At 33.6% G+C, this 23,232-nt stretch overlaps 1 protein-coding gene and 1 long non-coding RNA gene across 2 annotated transcripts; both read left to right on the forward strand.

Annotated features, from left to right (window-relative positions):
- The first annotated feature begins 6,242 nt into the window (after positions 1–6,242).
- On the forward strand, positions 6,243–8,068 carry LOC131856197 (uncharacterized). The gene is made up of 2 exons (XR_009358324.1): positions 6,243–6,384; positions 7,554–8,068. It is a non-coding gene; the product is annotated as an uncharacterized LOC131856197 (long non-coding RNA).
- An 8,880-nt stretch (positions 8,069–16,948) lies between these two features.
- On the forward strand, positions 16,949–18,097 carry LOC131856607 (uncharacterized). The gene is made up of 2 exons (XM_059208451.1): positions 16,949–17,167; positions 17,408–18,097. The coding sequence occupies exons 1-2, from the start codon at positions 16,949–16,951 to the stop codon at positions 18,095–18,097; spliced, it is 909 nt and encodes a 302-aa protein (XP_059064434.1).
- Positions 18,098–23,232: the final 5,135 nt, after the last annotated feature.

The raw sequence follows: 23,232 nt of genomic DNA on the forward strand, positions 1-23,232 counted from the left end.
TCGATCAGCCTCCCAAATCACTCCTAGTTCAATGAGACCAGATAAGGCAACCTCACCTTTCTCTTTCACTCATAATGTTTGAAGTCATTCTAATGGTTCTAGGACTTGTTGGATTTTTAATTATTCCACTCTTTATATAAGGTTTTGGGTCCTTTCAAAACCCTACCTGTTATATGGTGGTTTGTTGGCTTGCTCTCCAATCATTTTTTTAAAGCTTTTGTTTATAACCTGTAAGGGTTGGGGCCCCTCACCATTTACATTAATCAAAAACATTTTTATATGATCATATTCATGTAACTCTAGTCTATCAAATCGATCATCAATAAAACCAAGGTGTATCAATTTTGAGGTTTGCATCACAAATTAAGATTTTAATTTGATTTCTAGCTTCTACTTTCAAATTATTTATATTTCTTATTTTTTGATTCTAAGAGTTACAACTAGAGTTGGGTCAAACTATGGATGCATAATTCTATTTTGAAGGATTATTGTAATTGGTATGAAATGGATTGAGGAGCAGTTAATAGTCTTTAATTCATAGTCAAGAAAATTTATCACTTGAGTTTCTAGAGGAAGCACTACATCTTTGGATGGGAATGTTATTTTCTCTCTATTGAGCATAACTATGGCATTGATTTTGGATGGAGGTGGAGAAGGGAACAACACTAGATAATTTTCATGATTGCCTTATGTGTTAAAGATGTCCATTAGTTACATTAACTTTCTTCTCAACTTATCTACGTGGTTTTTCTAAATGGAAATGCTATGGGAGGTCCCCTTTTATCTTTTGTGAATGGAGTATGTGTGGACTAGTCCATGGCATTGAAGACCTATTAAATAGTTGTTGTGAAGAATTGATATACTACTAAAATTATCTTGGTAGATTTTATTAATAAGTTGTATACTTTTCACCCTTTTATCATTTGAGAATGGAGTGTGTGTAGATTACTCCATGGCCTTGAAGCCTAATATAGAGATGTGATTTTGTGAACCATCACTATACTACTAAAATTAATTCATTAGATTTTATCAATAGGGTATTTTATTTTCTTTCATCCCAAAATTTAATAACATGAGAGGTAGATTTTAAATGATTTTAGTCCACTTTATAATTTCAATTTTTTTGAATCCCCAATCCAATGGAAATTTATATTCCTATTACATAATATGCATTGAAGGTAATGTGAAACTTCTTCAATTAATACTCAATTTAATTATAACTTTTAATTAATCCTAGATTTAAAAAAAATTAATATATTAAAACCTCTATTTTAATATATATGTTTAAATTTAATTTTTTTGATAGATTTTCATTATGTTTATAATATTCAAAAAATTATAATTAAATTTATTAAAAATATAAAATATTAATAAAATGCAAATATGCAATAGTCAATTTAGTTTCAATTGTTTAGTGAATTTTAATTTTGTCCAACTTAATTTAATTTAATTTTTTTGGTGATAGAAAATTTATTAATGGGACTTATATTTACAATTAGTAATCTTATATTTATGGCTCTATATAATGATATTCCTATTTTACATATATTTTCAAAAATATAAGTATGCTAGTTTTTATTTATTGTGATGTTCTTTTATACTTTTTTTTTAATTTTGAAATGTTGTAGTTAAAACATTTGAACAAAATGAATTAACTGAATTAAATGCTCTTGATTCTATATAGAAAAAAGACTTCTTGCCTTGCAATAGAATAAATTAATGATTTCAATTGATTTTGACAAAACATTTTATTTCAAGAAAATAATATAGAAGGGGCAATACTTATATTAATAGTATTTTAGTTCTTTAGTACATTTTGTTAGTTGCCTATTTAGTTTTAGAAAAGCATTAAAAAATTATAAATAGAAGTTATCTTTTTTTTATATTAAATATCAAGAGACCAAAATAAGGAGAGTTTATACAAAAGTGAGGATGGGAGGCAGAGCCTCAACCACTAACCAGTGGGATTATCCGACTGAACAAAGACAACCTCCTACAAAAAAAGGAGATACGAGGGAGAGTATATACAATGAACCATATAAATCAACTAGAGGCTACTAGACACCTATTGCAGAATCTCATCCTGGTTTTCCATCCACACCACCTTCTTTCAATCCAGGACCTGGGTAAACATTTTGAGCTTATCAAAGTAGGGACGCCTGTTGTCCCTGAGTTCCTTGATCAGTTTCTTTAGAGCCTCATCGAATGCAGTCTGGTTCTCCGCAATTCTAGCCCATTCAAAGCCATCCTTCATCTCATATATGAACATGGTTGCCTGGCCATCCCTAAGGAAACACAACAGCTTCTCGCTTTCAACATTCATCAAAAAACATACTTGCACAACAATTTTATAAGGTGTGAGTTTTTTTAAAAAACCCAGTAAGAGTCTTATCAGTACCTTGGAATTTTTCCTCATTTCTAAGCTTCCAAATAAACCAAAGTATGAAAGAAGAGAGAATTTTCTAGAACAGGTTAGCATCCTTCTTGAGGCCATGAATGAATCCAACAATAATATCAAGAGTACAAACATGTTCAGTAATGGAAATTCCAAACATCAGCCAGACCTCTTTGGCAAAAATGCAGTAAAAAAAAAAGTGCCGTATAGTCTCAAGCTTCCTACACATAGAGCATAGGTTGAAGGCAGCAATGTTATTCCTAATAGGCAGTCTATCCAACATTAATTGCTACCTGAAGCATTTGATTTTAGGGGGGATGGGGGCCTTCCATAGTTTCTCAAATATTTTCTGCTAGGCAGATGTATTAAGGTCAACATAGCAGAGGGAGTTAATATGATCAATCACCGAGGTATCATGAGTGAGCAGTTTGTAGATAGACTTGGCTTTGACCTTGGAGAGGAGGGAGCCATCCTTCCATTGGAACGAGAGGTATCTATGAGCGTCTACATCAGTGTTTCTAGGAAGATCTAGACAAGCACAAGCATTTTTAATCATATTGTAGGTTCTCTTATGCGAGGCAGGGAGGCCAAAATTATTGTTAAGGTCCTCCCAGCTGATGAGATTATCATGTTCCAAGATGTCCATGAGGTATTTAATGCCTTTATTATACCGATACCTAGTAGAGCAACCTTGGGTTAAAGTGAGGGGTTTAGAGTTATGGTAGAGATTCCACCATATTGACCTTTCCCCATGGAGAGTATTATTACAGTCAATATCAGAGTTGATAATAAGTTTACGCACATGCTCCCAGGCTTTCCATATGGATTTAAACACCCAAGTACCTTGAACAGACACAGAGAATCTGCCTGCTATCATATCACTAAAGGGGAGGGCTTTCCAAGATTTGGCAATCTTGGGGATGCCATTTTGTATGTTATTTCTGAGAAGGATCTTTCAGGGTTCTTGTCCTTCTAGGGCATGAAATATCCACTTGGCAGCCAGGGAAACTCCTTGCGTTCTGAGATCCTTAAGTCCCAACCCATCAAGTTTCTTATCTATGTGGCACCAGAGCCATTTGACCACGTGGGCCTTTCTTTTATCCTTACCATCAGACCAAAGGAAGCACCAGATAGATTTTTGGATCTCATAAACTTGGTAGTTACCAAACATCTAGAAAGAGGAGTAGTACAAACTATAAGAGGAGAGGATTTATTGGTAGACTTTGATCCTACCAGCCAGGGATAGAATCCTATTGTCCCATTTATTAAGTTTTTTGTCAATCTTTTCTTTGACCCAAATCCACATATACTTGAGAGAGAGAAAGACAGAAAAAGGGATACTGAGGTACCGGGTAATTTTATTGGGTCCTCCCCATGAGTATCCAACCTGCTGAAGCCAATCCGGGGGTTCCTCGTTCCACCCAAGCAGGATAGACTTGGAATTGGAGATACGAGTACCAGAAGCTTTGCCAAAGGTTGCAAGCTTTTGATTGAGGGAGTCAATGTTATGCCTAGAGAGCTCCAAGAAAAATGCAGTGTCATCAACAAATTGTATGTTGAGTAATTCAGAGTCATCTGGCATCTTAATGCCATGAACTTTAGGGGAAAGGGTATCAGGGTATCATCTCTTAGGAGGTAAAAGAGGGCGTCTGAGGCAATGACAAATAGAGCAAGGGCGAGGGGGTAGCCCTGTTTAATGGATCTAGAAAGAGGAATAGATTGGGAAAGTGATCCATTAACTTCAACCAGGGCGGAGGCATCTTTGAGGAGAATTTGGACATATTTACAGAGCTCGCTAGGGAAACCAAAGGCTTTGAACATAATGAGGATGAAGTCCCATTCCACCCTATCATAGGCCTTCTCAAAGTCAATAAGAAACATGGCAGTATCTTGATTTGAATTTTTGGCCCATTCCGTAGATTCCCAACTAGTGACAAGGTTTTCCAAGATACACCTTCCTTTAATGAATCCTATTTGGGTAGAGCAGATGAACTTGGGAAGGATTTTATCAAGGCGAGAGGCTAGGGCTTTGGCCAGGATTTTATAAGAAACGTTAAGGAGAGTAATTGGTCTCCAGTTCTTTATGAGGGCTTTGTCCCCATCTTTTGGGATAAGTTTAACAATGCCCCTATTGATGGACTCCCTAAGGGTGCCACTATCAAATTCTTCGGTGTATATGTCATAAAGGTCTTTGGTGACCCACTCAATATTGGTTTTGTAAAACTCAACAGGAAGTCCATCGGGGCCTGGGGCCTTATCATCCTTAAGGGCTTTAATGGCATCAGCAATTTTTGTCATAGAGACTTTGGTCTTGAGAGGGAGAGCTTCAGCCTCGGAGATTCTTTTTGGGATAATGTTACTACGCTTATTTCTAGCCTCTTTTGAGGCTTCACTATCTTCCGAGGTAAATAGGGTTTTATAAAACATTTCAAAAGCATCTTTGATCTCATTGATGTTCCAGCCTCGGAGATTCTTTTTGGGATAATGTTACTACACTTATTTCTAGCCTCTTTTGAGGCTTCATTATCTTCCGAGGTAAATAGGGTTTTATAAAACATTTCAAAAGCATCTTTGATCTCATTGATGTTCTGGAGTTCCTTATCCTCAACTATGATTCTGTCAATTTTTTCTCTATTTTGTTTTTGTTTTTGGTGATAGAAAATTTATTAATGGGACTTATATTTACAATTAGTAATCTTATATTTATGGCTATCTATAATTTGAATTGATATTCCTATTTTACATATATTTTTAAAAATATAAGTATGCTATTTTTTATTTGTTGTGATATTATTTAATACTTTTTTTGATTTTGAAATGTTGTTAGTTAAAATATTTGAACAAAATGAATTAATTGAATTAAATGTTCTTGATTCTATATAAAAATAAAAAATACTTGCAAATTTAATAAATTAACAATTTCAATTGATTTTGACAAAATATTTTATTTCAAGAAAGTAATATAAATAGGTTCAATACGTATATTAAATAGTATTTTAGTTTTTTAGTACATTTGGTTAGTTGTGTATTTATTTTTAGAAAAACATAAAAAAATATAAATAGTAGTTATCTTAATCTTTTATATTGATATTATTTTAGCTCTATCTTTTATTTTCAAAAAAATAAAAAATAAAGATAGACAAAATTGATAACTCGAACTGTTTTTATTACATCTAATTTTTGTTATTTTGTCCAAATGAAATATTTGGTCAAAATGAATTAACTAAAATTAAATAAACTATGTGCAAATTAATAAATTTAATCTACTTGTTGAGAGGAAAATAAAAGACTAAGACAAATTGAAAAAAATGACAATTGAATCTATTTATCACGTTTTTATATTTAAAAAAATAAAAAAAAACTACATGCAATTAACAAAATACACCAAACAAATAAAAGAAAATATTCTTGAAAATGATTTACAATATTATACAAAATAATATAAAAAATATAAAATACAGATTTTTAATTTTTAAAAATTAAGAAAACTAATAATATTGTTTCATATATTTTTAAAGAATAAAAGAATCTAGAACATCTCTAATCTTCATAATCAGATCTTCAAATGATAGAAAATCAGAAAAATAAACCAACCAAAACAGACTTGAAAAAATTCAATAGAAACTATGACATCAACTCTGAGTAAACTCTGAGTTTGAAAACAAAAATCACACCTCAAAAATAATTTTTATTTTTAACGTGCCCCATAAATATAGGAAGTACAAGATTAACTCTGAGTTTGAAAAGAACAATCACAAAGATAATTTCTATTTTTAGCGGCACCTTCAGTAATAAATATGGAATTTGTCTAAGCAAACAATACGTATGATAATTAAATTCCTCTCAGCTAATTTTTTCTCAGCTAATTGCCTTCCATTTGAGCTTACAATTATAAATCTGTAATGAGGGTTTTGAGTATTGCTGTGCTTTGTGTACCTTGAGTTGTATTTCAGTTGGAGCGAATATAAGGATCGACTTTGGTTTTTCTTGTAAGTTCTCTTGAATTTCTGTGGTTTTTTACCATCAAGTAATTGATATTTGTTTGAAGTTGTTAAATTCTGCAAAAATCTCCGTTTGATTAAATTTCAGGGAGTCAATTTAGGTTTTCTGATGGGCTGTAGTTTTTGTTTCTTGACAAACATCTAACTTCTATTTTTCAATAATTTAATTATTATAGTTTTTTAATTTATTTTTTGATTTTATAATAGAATTATTATTTTTTTTTAATTTTATTATATATTTACTTTTGTATTTTTGATTTTATGTAATAGTTCTGGTAAATGTAAATGTAAATGTAAATCTTGTTTTCCTGTTTTCCTTGATCTGAACTGTTTTATTTTATTCTTTGATGCCCATGGAATTCAGGGCTTCTTTGGCAAATCTTCTGATTATTATTTTTAAATATATAACTGATATTTGTTATGGATTATTTGATTTGCTATTATTGTTTTTCTTATTACTTAAATACACAGTTTCTGAATTAATTTAAGTTTTAGTTAGAGAATGTTACAGTTTTTTATATTTTAATTTCTTATAATGAAGATTCTTTTTTCATAATCTTATTCAGATTAAAGGAGGAGCATTTAGACCTTTCTTTTTCTTCTAAACATTTTTTATAACTGTTTTTATTTTTAGGAGGTTTCTTTTGGTTTGTTTTTGGACCATTATTTCTTCATGGAACCTCTTGTCAGAGGTCTAGAAGTTTGATTTAATTACTTTTAATTTTTAATTAAAAAATTCTATTAGTAGTGATTCGATTTTAAAAACTTTTATGGATGAACATTTTAATTTTAATTTTGTGAAATTCCCAGCGATTTCTCGTCTATGGTGACCTAGAAAAGCAAGACAGTACAATTTTGTTTCTGCAAATATTAGTTATTATTATTATTTGTTTACTTAGAAGCGTTACTTATTATATCTGCAAAAACGTGTTATAGCAACAAGTGCACATCATAGTAGAGGATTCCTCTATTGAAATTTTCTCTTTTCAACTCTTCTGAAGAAATCTCAGATTTTGTAGTTTATCACACTTCTCTATTTTTTACGTGGGATGTGAGAGTACTGTGTATATCAATGTGAGGTTAAACCAAAACAGAATCGTTGTTTCGTCATTTCTGACTTTGCTTTTGTTTTTTTTCCTTCTATTTGTGGATTGCAGGGATCTAATAGTCTAGTATGAACAACATGACATTCAAGGAAGGTTGTATGGTTGAGGTTCGCCGTTCTGATGGTGGTATTTTTCAGTCTTGGTTCCGAGCAAGGATCATTTCATGTAATGCAGAGTATTACAAAGTCGAGTATAACAACCTTTTAAATGACCAGATTTAATGCAAAACTTGTTGTGGAAGATGTGTCAGTTGATGCAGTTCGACCAGAACCCCCGCACATGACAGAAACAAGAAAATTGGCCAAAGCATCACGTATTTCAATTAGGGCTTCGATATTCTAATACACCTCTCCAGCTTTCCCAGATCCTAGCGGAATAGCATTCGCCCCAGTGCCAAAGAGTAGAATGTCAAATGATATGTTTCCTATCTATCTATCCATGTTCTTTTGCCTTTCATGGAAACACCGCAGCTTTGGTCGTATTATGACGTTTCCGCAAAATTTGGCTCCTCTCCACCTCTACATTTTTTCCCTAATATTTTTAATAAGAAAAAGGATTTTCAATTATTAATGTGTTTGAATTTAATTATTTTGATATATTTTTATTATGTTTATAGTATTCAAAAATTTAAATTACATTTATTAAAAATATCAAATATTAAAATATTGTAAATTTGCAATAGTAAATTTTTAAATTTTTTTTTTTAATTTTAATTTTGTTCAATTTAATTTAAATTGATTTTTGGACAATAGAAAAATTAGTAGTGGGATATATATTTGAAATTAATATTAATATATTTATGTCTCTTTGTACTTTAAATTGATATGTCTATTTTATATATGTTATTTAAATTAATTCATTAGATTTTATTAATAAGGTATATTCTTTTCTTTCATCCCAAAATTTAATAACATGAGAGGTAGATTTTAAATGATTTTAGTTCACTTTATAATTTGAATTTTTTTGAATCCCCAATCCAATTAAAATTTATATTTCTATTACATAATATGCATTGAAGGTAATGTGAAACTTCTTCAATTAATAGTCAATTTAATTATAACTTGTTCTAATCAAAAGTTTAAGCTTAGAATAATTAATCCCAGAATTTTAAAAATTTAATATATTAAAACCTCTATTTTAATATATATGTTTAAATTATATTATAGTATTAACAGAAGGAGCGAAATGGCGGCACTGGATGGCAGCAGGATCGACACCGGTGATAGGAGCAGGGTTACTGATGTGTGTTATTCCAGCACTCAGTCTATGAAGGTTGGATCTTGGAGCGATGAAGCGGACATTGCCTTCCCCATCGAGACAGGTAGATTGTAAGCTATTCAGAAACCGATCAATGCTGGGTTAGCAGATATGGTCCAGGGCAACAGGCATTCCAAACCGTGGTTAAGCTATGGAAACCCTTTTTCAAGTGGTAACCAGTGCCATATTGACCCGCATAAGTGGAAGGAGAATGGTTTCATTCGGAATAACAAAGGTTGGTTTCATAAGGCTAAGCATCCCGCATCTGAGGCCCCCTAAAACTGGTATCCACTGCCTGAACCTAGCATTTCCAGTGTGGTACCCGAGAGAGGCAATCCTCATAATTACTCTTTTTTGGTTCCCCCAATTGAACACGGTAATCTCCAAAAGCTAAATGGGCGCTTCAGGCAAGATATCTCAAGGATGGACCAAGCCAAGTTTTGGAGATCCAATTTCTGCCCTAACAATTGGAACCCTTGGTCAAACCAAGAAAGATGCCCTGAATTTTGAAGAGCCGCCTCCCTCCCTCAGCGACCTCGTTTTCATAAACCGGTAAGAAAAATCTCAAGACCCACCATCTTTGTGAATGAGAATAAAATTAATTCTGCTAGGTCAAATCTGCTTGAGTCTTGCCTTTTCATCAAGTGGGTTGGTGGAAAGCGGGTTAAGGACAACTTTTAATCCTAGTGTAGAGCATAGTGGGGAAAGGATATTAACATTAATATTCTCCTGAATGATTTCTATATGATTAAATTTATGAGCAATGAGGATAAGAGACAAACAAAAAACAAAGGTCCATAAATCTTAGATGGCATTGAAGCTCACACCATTGATTGGCAACCCAATTTCAACCCCTGAACGTATGTACTACCAGACAACAAGGTATGGATAAGATTGTATAACTATCCCTCAGATTATTGGCACATTGATGTCATTAAGAATATATGCAAAGACCTTGGCACCTTTGTATCAGCAGATGGCATCTTGGAGGATAAATTATGGGGAAGCTTCCTCAGGATTTGTATTAGCTCGGATCAAATCACCAAGATCCCCAATGAAGTCAGAATTATTGGGGTAAGGAAGATCTGGATACAAAAGATTGATAGAGAAGATCAACTGCATATTTGTCCTAAATGCTTTTCCTTAGATCATACCTGTATTAGTTATGCTGTTTTGGCTACGATACAACGAAGTTATTCCTGTATGCAATCTCCTATTGAGGTAAATCTGCAACCGAAACCTCCTATTGCCTTTGACACTAGAGAAGCTTTTTGCAACAACACTCTTGACAAGGAGAATGCTCCACTAACAGAAGCAACCCCTTTGATCATAATTCCTCCCTCCTCTGGTCAATGCGAGAGTCAACAAGATCTTCTCACATTTTTAGAGATGACCAAAACCCTACAGGCAGACATTGAATCCAAGTTAGCGGATTCACTTCCACCCTCCCCCTTTGTGTCCAAGAATCAACTGGTAATTGAAGATGGAAATCTTCACTCTCAGGATATGGAGACTGGCATTATGATGGAGATGGGAAGGAAAATCTTCTCCTTGATAGGCATTGAGCTAGAAGATAGTGAAATTGAAACCTCCACCTCGGAGGGGGAGGAAGACTTTAAACCAGACTGAGATCTTATATTGGAGGGTACTTCAAAAGGTTTTGGTAAGTCGGATTCAACTATTGACAAACCAAATTTTAAGCCAAAAGGTGTGCGGGGGCACAAGTCCAAAAAACTTATGCTAGCAGTGGCTGGTGTTGCCAGTGGTTAAACCAAACTTAATTTAGGGAAGGGAAATACCCTTCCCCAGGAGAAATGAAACTCCTATCTTGGAATGTTAGGGGCATCAATGCCCCTCAAAAATTGCGCTTGATTAAGCACCAGATTGATGACACTAAAGGAGATATTTGGCTACTATAGGAAACTAAATGGAGCAAGGCTGAGACTGTTGCTAAAATGAGAGTTTGGAAATAGTGGAATGGGTTTTTTAGGCAATCGGATGGAGCCTCTGGTGGCTTGGGAATCATTTGGAACCCCATGAATGTTAAGATCTCTCTTGTAGGGGAAGATAAGTATTGGCAACACTGCTCGGTTACTATTCTTGGACGGAATGAGAATTTCAATCTTTTCAATGTGTACAGACTGCTAGTGATAAACAGGCTCTCTAGGATCTCTTATCCAGCAAACTAAACGATATTACCAATGGTAGTTGTGTGGTAACCGGGGACTTCAATGCTATCCTCTTTGGCACTAAGAAAAGTGGGGGTATTTAGAGAATTGGTACATCCCAGAAGGAAGTTTTGGTTTTTGTTGAGAAGAATCACCTTTTAGACCTTGTTCCGAAAAATGGTATTTTCACATGGATGAACCGGAGAGTGGGTTTTACTAATATTGTTGAACGGCTTGACCAGTTTCTTGTCTTTGGTGAGTGGTTAGGACAAAATTTAGCCTTAGAATTGTCGATTCTCCCACTTATCAGATCAGATCACTACCCGATCTATTTGGAGGTTGCCTTGGGTCAAGCTGAGGGAGGTATCCCATTTTGGTTTGAAAAAATGTGGTTCAGAGTGCCTGAAGTGTATGACCTTATAGCCGCTTGGTGGAATGAACCGGTTTTTAAGAATTATTCGAGACTACTTATTCTCAATAAAAAGCTCAAGTATATTAAGGTCAAGATCAAAGAATGGAATATGAGCCATTTCAAGAATATTCATATGGAGAAATTAAGAATTAAGGCTGAACTGTTAGACTTAACCAGCTCTGTTATCACTTCAAGAATGACTGAGGATCTATTTATCAAAGAAAATTCTCTCAAATATGACCTAAATGAAATCCTTCGGTGTGAGGAAATCCACTGGCATCAAAAATCAAGGGAGTTATGGCTTAAGGAAGGTGATATAAACACCAAATTCTTCCACCAGTCAGCCATTGCCAATCGAAATAGAAATAGGATATCAGAGATTATGAGACTAGATGGAATCACTGTCAGGAATTATGAGGATATTGCATAGGACGCTGTAAGATTCTTTGACTCTTTGTTGAATGGGGACCATCAGATCGACCATGAAGCAAGAGCCAAAATTCTGAACTCAATCCCATCTATTATATCCAGTGATCAAAATACAACTCTCTGTACTATTATTTCAATTGATGAAGTAAGAAATACCACCTTCCAGCTGAAACCGGATAAGACTCCTAGCCTGGATGGCTTCCTTGTTGCTTTCTTCCATCATATTTGGGATATCATTGCTTGAGATCTTCATCTTGTAGTAGAAGAATCAAGAAAGAAGATGACTATGTTAGGGGCTTTTAATCAAACCTTTTTGACTCTAATTCCAAAGAAGCAAAATCCACAACAGATGAGTGACTTTAGGCTCATTTCTCTATGCAACACTGTATATATGATTGTAACGAAGATCATAGCTAACAGATTGAAGCCCCTTCTTAAACATCTCATATCAAATAAACAAAGTGGTTTTGCCCCTTGAAGATCCATTGTGGAAGGCATTATCGTTGCTCATGAAATGCTTCACATAGCCAGGAAGACCAAGGACTCCTGTATGATTTTAAAACTGGACAAAGCTTATGACATAGTGGATAGGGATTTCTTATTTGATGTTCTTAATAAATTTGTCTTTTGCAAGGAATGGCTCACTTGGGTCACGAGTTGTCTCTCTTCCCCCAAATTCTCTGTTCTGGTTAATGGCTCATCCCATGGTTTTATCTCTTCGACAAGAGGAATTAGACAAGGTGATCCATTATAACAATTTTTGTTTATCATAATGGTTGAATCTTTAGGTCGATCTATAAGAGCTCTTCTGCAAGATGATCATTGGGTTGGAGTTAATGTGGCAATAAGGGTTGAAAAAATGACTCATCTTTAGTTTGCTAATGACACCATTGTGTTTGGTTCAGCCTGTAGGAGGGAAGCTAGAACTATTAAAACATGCCTTGATGATTACTATTTGGCTTCAGGGTAGAAAATCAACTGGCACAAATCTGAAGTGTTTTTTGTCAACACCTCGCTTAACTTGCAAGCTGTATTATCAAGGATTATTAATCTCAGAGTCGCAAACTTCCTAGGGAAGTTTCTTGGTACCCCCCTCTTCATTGGTAGCAACAAAATTCACTACTGGAAGCATCTTATTGACAAGTGCAAATCCAAACTTGTAACTTGGAAAGGCAAGTGGTTATCCACTACTGGGAAGCTCACTATGATAAAGTTAGTTCTTTCAGTGCTACCAGTTTTTTCCATGGCTTGCCTGAGAGTACCAATGGCAATTGAAGATGAATTGATTTATCTAATAGGAAATTTCCTTTGGAATGGTTCGAATGACAAAGGGAAATTCCTTTTGATAGCCTGGAAAAAGATCTGCCAACCAAAAACGTAGGAGGTGCTGGCATTCGCCAAATCTCGATTATGAATTTAGCAATGGGTGCTAAGTTGGTTTGGGAGATTTGTAGCGGTGGGAAGAAAAAATGGGTAAGGCTCCTAGAACATAAATATCTGGATTCCCTAGAGCCTAAAAGGATTCTGACTTTTAACAATCCTCCGAGAGGCTTGGCTATTTGGAATTTCATTATGGATAGAAGGGAAATCATAAGTGATCAGGTTACCTGGGATGTTAGGAATAGTAGGGATGCCTCCTTTTGGTTTGATTCTTGGTTTGGTGAAGATGCCCTATGTCACAACCCCTCTCTGCAACCTATTATAGCAGAAACCTGTCGCCTTTGGGGGCACAATATCTATGATTATGGTTATCCGATCCAAGAAAATGGTATTGCCAAATGGAAATGGAAATCTTTGGATCAATTGGACTTGGATCAGCTTCAAAAGGATCTGTTTACTGACATTCTCAATGAAAGGTTTATTTCCCATCCCCTGATAAGGATATTATTAGGTGGTGTGGTTCCTTCGATGGTAAATACAAAGTATGTTTTGGTTACAAACTTAAAGAAGCGGCTATTGATAAAAAAGACTAGCCTTTTAATCTTTTTTGGCATCAACATCTCCTTCCCAAAGCAGGCTCCTTTGCCTGGTTGGCTTGTCAGAGAAAAATCTTAACTCAAGAAAGACTCCAGTCAATGGGTATTAGTGGACCCAACAGATGTTCTTTATGTCTGGAACAGGAAGAGACTGCGGATGATCTTCTTCTCCATTGCAAATTCTCCAGTCACTGCTGGTGGCATTTCATGGGAAAATTGAGAATCTTCGGCCCCTTCCCAACAGGGCTGGATTACTAGTTTTTGCAATGGCCTAAATTGACAAGTAAGGCTATTTTTGCTTATTTGCTTTTTATCCTCCCATCTCTTCTAATTTGGGAAATTTGGAAAGAAAGGAACCGCATAATCTTCTAGGGTAAAGAAATGAGCCTATTGTCTCTTTGTGGGAAGATTGAGAACCACCTGACTGAGCTCCTAAATGAGGCTGCCCAATCCAAAACATTAAAGAAAATTTTGTTCATGGACTGGGATTGTAAGATTAAGCTAGTTTTTCCAAACCTTCTCATCTCTCCAATCTTCGTACTGGGTATCCCAATGGATCAGACCAATCCAAGAGTGGGGGTGAAATGGGATGCACCAAAGGTTGGTTGGAGCAAGGAAACTTTGATAGTGCTTCTGCAAGAAATCCGGGTCAAAGTGGAGTTGGTTGTATTCTGAGGGATTCTGATGGTCTCTGTATAAAAGAAATCTCTGAAAAGATTGGTGTGGCCACTAATAATGAAGCAGAATTAAGAGCGGCTTTTAGAGGTCTTCAGTTAGGGAAGGAGCTAGGGGTACAGAGAATTCATTTGGAGGGAGACTCATTAAATGTTATTAATGCGATCCACTGTAATAACATCCCTAGTTGGCGCCTTAACCAATGGCTTCAACCGATCTTGGCGTTGCTAGCTGCCTTTGATGAATTTTGGGTTAGCCACATCTATAGGGAAGGTAATGGTGAAGCTGATAGACTTTCTAAATTGGCTATAGCCGTAGGTGACCCCACCTGAATTTCCTCCAATGATGTTTTTTTGGGCTGGTTGGTGATGTGGCATTGGTTCCATTGGTTGACATGCTTTCCTCACTTTCCTTTAGGGGGACACTATTCGGTTGGGTCTATTGATGGTTTCACGCTTTCTAGCTCATTCCACAACTTCCGGTTGTGGAGCAAATCGTTGCTTTACTCCCCGGTAGCTGCTATACCCCCGGTCATGGTTTCTGGTGGAGAGATCGACTGTTTGCCCTATTTACCTGTTATGGTCTCTTCTTACCAATGAGATGTGATGAATTGTCGACATCATTGATTAGTCCCAGTTTTTGGCCTTGTGGTAATTAAATATAAGTGTACTTTATTAATATCTAGTTACGACTAGATCCTCTCAAGATTTGTTTATGATCACTTGATGCTTAAAGTCAATCAACACCAAGTTGAGGAGCTTTGGTGCAAATGGTTGGACCAAGTTGAGGAGCTTTGGTGCAAATGGTTTTTTGGATACTGGCATCTCATGCGTGTGGATATTTATTGGGTATGAATTGCTTGCAGGGTGCCGTATTGTCTGGTTTGATGTTGCGCTATTTAACAATGGTATACCCTTCTTTCCATCAAACAACTGCTTTCCTTTCTTGGCGATTCATTATGGAGACCCCAATCCTCCTTGAAGCTACTTATCACCAAATGGCTTTCTTGGGCGAAATCACGGATAGACGTCTGCAAGAGGTCCGCTTCTCTTGGCATTCTCTTATTCTCCATAGCCTTAAGAGGATTCTAGGAAAGGAATTCCTCATGGCTTATCATAGTTACAAAGCCAACGCCAATATCCCAACTTTTTTTCTTGCAATGATAATTCACATGGGTACTAGTAAGCAGAAAGCAAAACTGCTAATGCAAATGATGTTTAAGCATTGCCTGTTGGGGAAAATAGATGTTGTATTGGACAATATTGATGCTAATCTTAGAATTCCACAACCCCAAAATTACTATATGTCACTAAAAAAATGGAGTGGAGGTAAAGAATCTCGTGATTGTTAATTCTCTGGATTTCAAGTCTCTCCAAGCAAACTGGCCTGACATCTCCAAGAACATTGATAACCTGCTTAAAGCGGGTGGCATACAAAGCAGTTTCACATCGGAATGGAGGCCAAAATTTCTCTGTGATGAAGATCTAGCAAGAACTGATGACTTTGGGATTTTGGAGAATGGAGATCTAGTGGATGGAGATGACTAGGGTTTTGGGTTGGGCGAAGAGTGGTTTCCAAATGACTATTGATTCCCAAAGGAGAAGGAAAAATCAGCTGCTCATTCGAATTGTGGTACGAAATGCCCCATTGTTCTGGATGCGGCTAATGCGCTTGTGAATGATGTTTCTGAAGACTCTCTTTGACTCTGGTTGTCACTAGGCCCTCCGGTCTCTTTTCTTTTTGAGTTTGTATGTTTTTGTCTTAAAACCTCTGTATCTGTAAGAGGTTGGTATATGTTTGTACTCTTCCATCCTTCAGGGCTGGTCTTTCTTGTCTTGGACTAGAGCTAAGGTAGGGGGTTTTCTTCCTGATTCTTTCCCCTATTGCTCTTTTTGAATCAGGCCTTGTATTCTCCTTTTTGTTTAATACAAGGGTGTTGCCCCTCTGTAGCTATTTACTTATTAAAACATATATATATATATATGTTTAAATTTAATTATTTTGATAGATTTTCATTATGTTTATATTTCAATTAAATTTTTTTATTATTAATGATTTGATTTCACAAATTTTTATGGATGAACATTTTCATTTTTATTTTGTGAAATTCCCAACCATTTCTTGTCTATGGTGACCTAAAAAAGGAATACACTTTTTTTTAATTATTAATAAAATTATAAGAAAGAAAGTCCAAAAGTAGTTATTTGTTTCTGCAAAAATTAGTTATTATTATTAGTTTACTTAGAAGCGTTATAAAGAGCTACTTATTATATCTGCAAAACGCGTTACAGCAACAAGTGCACATCATAGTAGAGGATTCCTTGATTGAAATTTTCTCTTTTCAACTCTTCTGAAGAAATCTCAGATTTTGTAGTTTATCACACTTTTCTATTTTTAAGTGGGAAGTGAGTGTACTGTGTATATCAATGTGAGGTTAAACCAAAAAAGAATCGTTGTTTCGTCATTTCTGACTTTGCTTTTGTTTTTGTTTCCATCTACTTGTGGATTGCAGGGATCTAATAGTCTAGTATGAACAGCATGCAATTCAATATAAGTATTGCACCTATTTATATGATTGAAGTATATGATAATCATTCATGGAAGGCAGGTAGAGTTCTCAAAGTTTTACCTGGAAGATTATTTGTTGTAAAATTAATGGAATCGCTACTGGAGAGGACATATCATCTATCTGTTATTCGCGTTCAGCTGTTTTGGGAGAGTGAAAGATGGCTGCATAATAATGTTGAGGTAGAAATCAGTTCCATACCTTCGTTATTGATTTGGTTTTCGACTTGTATTTATCTTCTCAAATGAATAATGCATTAGGGGTTTTTATTTCTTAATTTTAATAGTTTAAGTAATTAAATTACATGTACTGAGGTTTTCTCATGCTATTTGGAAATTTATTGGAAATAAATTGAGTAATGTATGCCATAACAAGTATTTATTTCAATTGTTTGATACTTATTGTTGTGCTTTTGTATGCAGGCTGGTAGAGACCATTTCTTGAAAATGGGATTTTGGCTCAAGAAGAAGTCGCATTTTGAAAATCAATTTCTGGAATTTAATAAAAAAGCAAATGCTGGATTCACTGAACATGAACATGATGAGCCCAACAAACTTGGAACAAAGTATCTAAAAAGAAAGGCAGGCAATGAAGTCCCATGCGGCTATCAAGCAGATATTTTGAAGACAGAAGATGCTTCTGAGGAAAGGAGTGCAGCTAAAAAGTTTAGGTATCAAGAGCTTGTAGCACAATCAGTCTTGCCTGTGCTCAAAAAGGTAGATCCAATTTCTTCACGCAAAAAAATTGTGCGCGAGGAATACTTGTGCATGTCTCCTAGTACTTGCAGTAGCAATGAGTTAGATTATGTGTTGTATTCTGATAAGAAGAATTCAAAACAGAGTTCCAATGAAAGTCATTTTGATGATCCCCAGTCTCCCTGTGAATGTGCAAACAGCAGACAAAATGATTTTTTTCCTGAAAATGAAGTAGACTGTAGAATACACGAATTGGAAATTACTGCATATCGTTCTACAATGAGAGCATTTTATGCTTCTGGGTGTTTAACTTGGGGGCCAGAAACATTGCTGACAGATCTTCGTCATGAGTTGCACATTTCTGATGATGAGCATTCATCTGAGTTGTCACGGTTGTGCTCAAGAAAAGCTCTGTAAGATAACTTTTCTGTAAGATTCCTTCACTGATAAGTAATTCAAGATTGCATCTTGAGATGTTGGCTATTGTGAGCAAAAGATTCTTTATTCCCTTGATTCAAAATAGGATGTATGTAGTTTGCTTTTTTAAGCTTGCTATTTTTTCTATTGACCATGATAATGTTAATTTCTGTTTACCGATGGTCGCAGCCTTTTCTTTCTATTATAACGCTCATTAACAATAAATTTTGTTTCAAAATTGTTGTAAATCTTCATTTTCATCATGCATATTTATTTACTTTTCAATTCACTTTCGTCGTGGTATGAACTGTTTAATGAGTTTTAATGTGAAAAACTGTATTTGACTAGTAATTTTTTTGTTTCATAATTCAAGTTCTGACACAATTATTGTACTGCTAATATAATTTTACATACGATCTGTCTATTATTCCTCTAGTACTAACCTAGGCAACCGCAGACATGAGAATCAGATTCTGTCATTGTTGAAATTCAAGATTAGATTTAAAAATTTGAGAAGCAGATTCTACTGATTTGTCTATCACTTTTTTTTTTTTTTTTGATTACTCTTTATGTAGGATTATATATTAAAAAATAAATTGAAAAAATGTACAATATATAATAAACAAAATAATCATAATTGTTTTTTAGATTTCATATATTCCAATATTAGAAGTTGTAACTTTCTTATATGGATCCGTTAGCAATTTCATTTATTGATGCTTTCAAGTAAGTCATGACACTATCTAGAAGAGCACCTAATAAACATTGAAAACAAGAAAAGAAAGCCTATTATATGAATGTATTGCCTAAAGATTAGGTCAAAAGTTCACTGTTTGAGATTGACAAGGAAAAACTTGAAACAAAAATTTTGTGATCAAATTATATTAATAAAAAAATTTAATTTATTTTTAAAATTATATTATATTAAATTTGATAATGAAAGTAGTAAAATTTTAATAAATTAAAAGTTTAAAATCTAATATGTAAAAATATTAAATGAATTTAAAAAATAAGAGTATAATAAACTTTAAAATATTAAAATTAAATATATTTAATAAAATTTTAATATAATATAAATCTACTTAATAATATCTTACAAAATTATTAAAAATTAATTGTTGTTTTGAATTTGAAACTTAAAGTTACAATTATAGAATTAAATTGTAAGAAATAGTAACGTAAAAGAAAGGAATATGATATCATGTCTATTTGTTGAGTTATGCCTTTTATAACTTATATCTTTTCTTGCATAGAATTGTTTGTTCTTCATGCAAGTTCTTTCCTTGCTTGAAAATGTGTATTCCTCCATTAGAAACCAAATCGTTCATTAAGAATCCACTTTTCTTTGAAATAGGGAAGGTGTGTATTCTTATTAAATGCCTCCTCCCTCTACAAGGTAGATATCTTTAAATTAACAAAGAACTTTAAAAAGAATCTCTTTAAGTTTGTTGTAAGGTCATCCCACATAAATGGGTTACAATTTTGCTCACCTTAGCCAACTCTAAGTTCTTTCTCTCTTTCCTTCATTCTTTACTCATATCATACATTTATTTCATTATTATATTAAGATTTTACAAATATATTAAGATTTTTCAAATTTCTAATAATTGCTCATAGTATTAATTTTATTTTTCTTATCTGCTGTGATTCAATTTAATTGCTCTTGATTTCGCTCATTGTTCTTAATGTCAATGTTGATGAGTAAATTCAGCATGGATCCCATGTTGCCATTGAGGAAATCTTCCTTTATCTCAATGAAGTTGGCCAAAGCATCACGTATTTCAATTAGGGCTTCGATATTCTAATACACCTCTCCAGCTTTCCCAGATCCTAGCGGAATAGCATTCGCCCCAGTGCCAAAGAGTAGAATGTCAAATGATATGTTTCCTATCTATCTATCCATGTTCTTTTGCCTTTCATGGAAACACCGCAGCTTTGGTCGTATTATGACGTTTCCGCAAAATTTGGCTCCTCTCCACCTCTACATTTTTTCCCTAATATTTTTAATATGAAAAAGGATTTTCAATTATTAATGTGTTTGAATTTAATTATTTTGATATATTTTTATTATTATGTTTATAGTATTCAAAAATTTTAATTACATTTATTACAAATATTAAATATTAAAAAATTGTAAATTTGTAATAGAATTTTTTTAATTTTAATTTTGTTCAATTTAATTTAAATTGATTTTTGGACAATAGAAAAATTAGTAGTGGGATTTCTATTTAGAATTAATATTTATATATTTATGTCTCTTTGTACTTTAAATTGATGCGTCTATTTTACATATGTTATTTAAATTAATTCATTAGATTTTATCAATAAGGTATATTCTTTTCTTTCATCCCAAAATTTAATAACTTGAGAGGTAGATTTTAAATGATTTTAGTTCATTTTATAAGTTGAAATTTTTGGAATCCCCAATCCAATGAAAATTTATATTTCTATTACATAATATACATTGAGGGTAGTGTGAACTTCTTCAATTAATACTCAATTTAATTATAACTTGTTCTAATCAAAAGTTTAAGCTTAGAACAATTAATCCCATAATTTAAATTTTTTAATCTATTTAAACCTCTATTTTAATATATATGTTTAAATTTAATTATTTTGATAGATTTTCATTATGTTTATAATATTAAAAAAATTGTAATTAAATTTATTTTAAATATTAAATATTAATAAAATCTAAATATGCAATAGTCAATTTATTTTCAATTGTTTTGTGAATTTTAATTTTATCCAATTTAATTTAATTCAATTTTTTTGGTGATAGGAAATTTATTAATGGGACTTATATTTACAAGTAGTAATCTTATATTTATGGCTCTGTATAATTTGAATTGATATTCCTATTTTACATATATTTTTAAAAATATAAGTATGCTAGTTTTTATTTGTTGTGATGTTATTTTATACTTTTTTTTATGTTGAAATGTTGTAGTTAAAATATTTGAACAAAATGAATCAAATGCTCTTGATTCTATATAGAAAAAAGGCTACTAGAATAAATTAATAATTTCATTTGATTTGACAAAATATTTTATTTCAAGAAAGTAATATAAATAGGTGCAATACTTATATTAATAGTATTTTAGTTCTTTAGTACATTTTGTTAGTTGCCTATTTATTTTCAGAAAGCACAAAAAATAAATAAATAGAAGTTATCTTAATATTTTATATTGATATTATTTTAGCTCTATCTTTTATTTTCAAAAAACATAAAAAACTAAAGATACCTTGACAAAATTGATAACTATAACTCTTTATAATTTTTTATATTTTTCTAAAAAAAAACAATGCAACTAACAAAATGTACTAAAGCACTAAAATACTATCAATATTTTTTTTAAGGGGTAAACTCTTTTAACCTAGAGCTATGAACCAACCGTGCAACTTAACCATCACAACAACCCACTATTGACTAAAATACTATCAATATAAGTATTACATCTAATTTTTGTTATTTTGTCCAAATGACATATTTGGTCAAAATGAATTAACTAAAATTAAATAAAATATGTGCAAATTAACAAATTTATCTACTTGTTGGAAGGAAAATTAAAGATTAAGACAAATTGAAAAAAATGACAATTGAATCTATTTATCAATTTTTTATATTTAAAAAAAACAAAAAAACTACATGCACCTAAAAAATAACACCAAATAAAGAAAAGAAAATATTCTTGAAAATGATTTACAATATTATACAAAATAATATAAAACAATAATATAAAAATATAAAATGTAGATTTTGGGCATCTGCGAACCTCAGGGTCTGCGAACACTAAGACTGGTTGTTTGCGAGCTGCTCGAGGTGACCTTGGTGACATGGACACCTTGACATCTATGTGGAGGGGTTAATTCTCCTCCACCCAGTTTGAAATTCCTATCCACTGCTCTTTTTTCCCTTTTTTTCTTTCCTTCTGTTTGCAAATTAATACTGGGCTTCAATTAATTCGTAGCACCCCCCACCTACCTGGTCGCTTGTGCAAATGGAGTCAACCCTAACATGCGATTTTCTAAGGCTCCTGGCAAAGAACGATCAAGCTAAGTCTCCACCAAAAAAATCCTTCGCTGAAACCATCTCCCCGCCTGCAAATGGAGTCAACCCTAATGTGCGATTTTCTAAGGCTCCTGGCAAAGAATGATCCAGTGAGGAAGGTAAGTGCCCTAGAACTATCTCGGATTCCTTCTGCATTTCGCCCAATATAGAAATGTTGAATGAAATTGCCTCGGAAAAGACTAGGTTAAGCAATACGGCCATTTTCTTTGCATGTGTTGTTGTTGAGAAATGTCCACCTAGGAAATTTTTAGATGATTGGTTTCATAACCTCTGGAAATTAAAATTAGGGCTTAAAATATCATTCTGCAGACAAATTCAAAAGGGTCTCTACCTTATTTTCTTTAACACTCATGAGGCTCAAAGGGAGGCACTAAAACATCAATACTGGATAGTTGAGAATACTTCCTTCCATGCCCTAGCTTGTTCTCTAGAGGCGGTTGGTGAAGAGGTTCTCACACTGTCCTCCCCTAGGTGGGTCATTCTCAAGGATGTGCCCCCTTCCTTTGGTGTTTTCTTCCACAGTTAATGAAACCTTTTGGAAAAACAATCAGTATTGATGAAATGACTTGCCTCGTCCCTAACCTGGATTCCTGAATGCTTGTATCGATTAAGCCAGGGATTGATATCCCACCATCTTTAACCCTAAACATTAATGAAGAAACTTTTGTCTACCCTATTGAAATGCTTGGAGGATTAAATGCATGCTTTCTCTGCAAAAGAGAAGGGCATCTTCGGAAAAATTTCCCTATCATTACTCGCAAAAAAAATAAACCCAACATTAACTCATCTGATGCATCCTTAAACCCTAGAACCAAGATTTATCAAGACTCATCCACCCCGCTCCCTGTTAATGAAGAAGCCGCTATTCCTGTCACCAATTCATTAGAATCAAAACCCATGCACATTGATCACACACCCCTTGTCTCTGAACACCTCAGTCCAGCCTCTAACCCAATAATTGGTCCTACAGAATCGCCCTCTGACTGTTTTTAGTTGGTCACTTCTAGGAAACAAAGGAGGAAAATTAGCAACCTAAACGCCCTGAATCAAAGCCATCCTACTA

This window comes from Cryptomeria japonica, chromosome 7 (assembly GCF_030272615.1).
Source record: "Cryptomeria japonica chromosome 7, Sugi_1.0, whole genome shotgun sequence".
Lineage (NCBI taxonomy): Eukaryota > Viridiplantae > Streptophyta > Pinopsida > Cupressales > Cupressaceae > Cryptomeria > Cryptomeria japonica.

What these genes read in the sequence shown, in the direction of transcription:
- LOC131856607 (XM_059208451.1), top strand. Translation starts at nt 16,949, where the DNA reads ATGAACAGCATGCAATTCAATATAAGTATTGCACCTATTTATATGATT. An exon ending in GGCTGCATAATAATGTTGAG is followed by an intron (nt 17,168 to 17,407) that starts GTAGAAATCAGT and finishes TTTTGTATGCAG; the next exon opens with GCTGGTAGAGACCATTTCTT.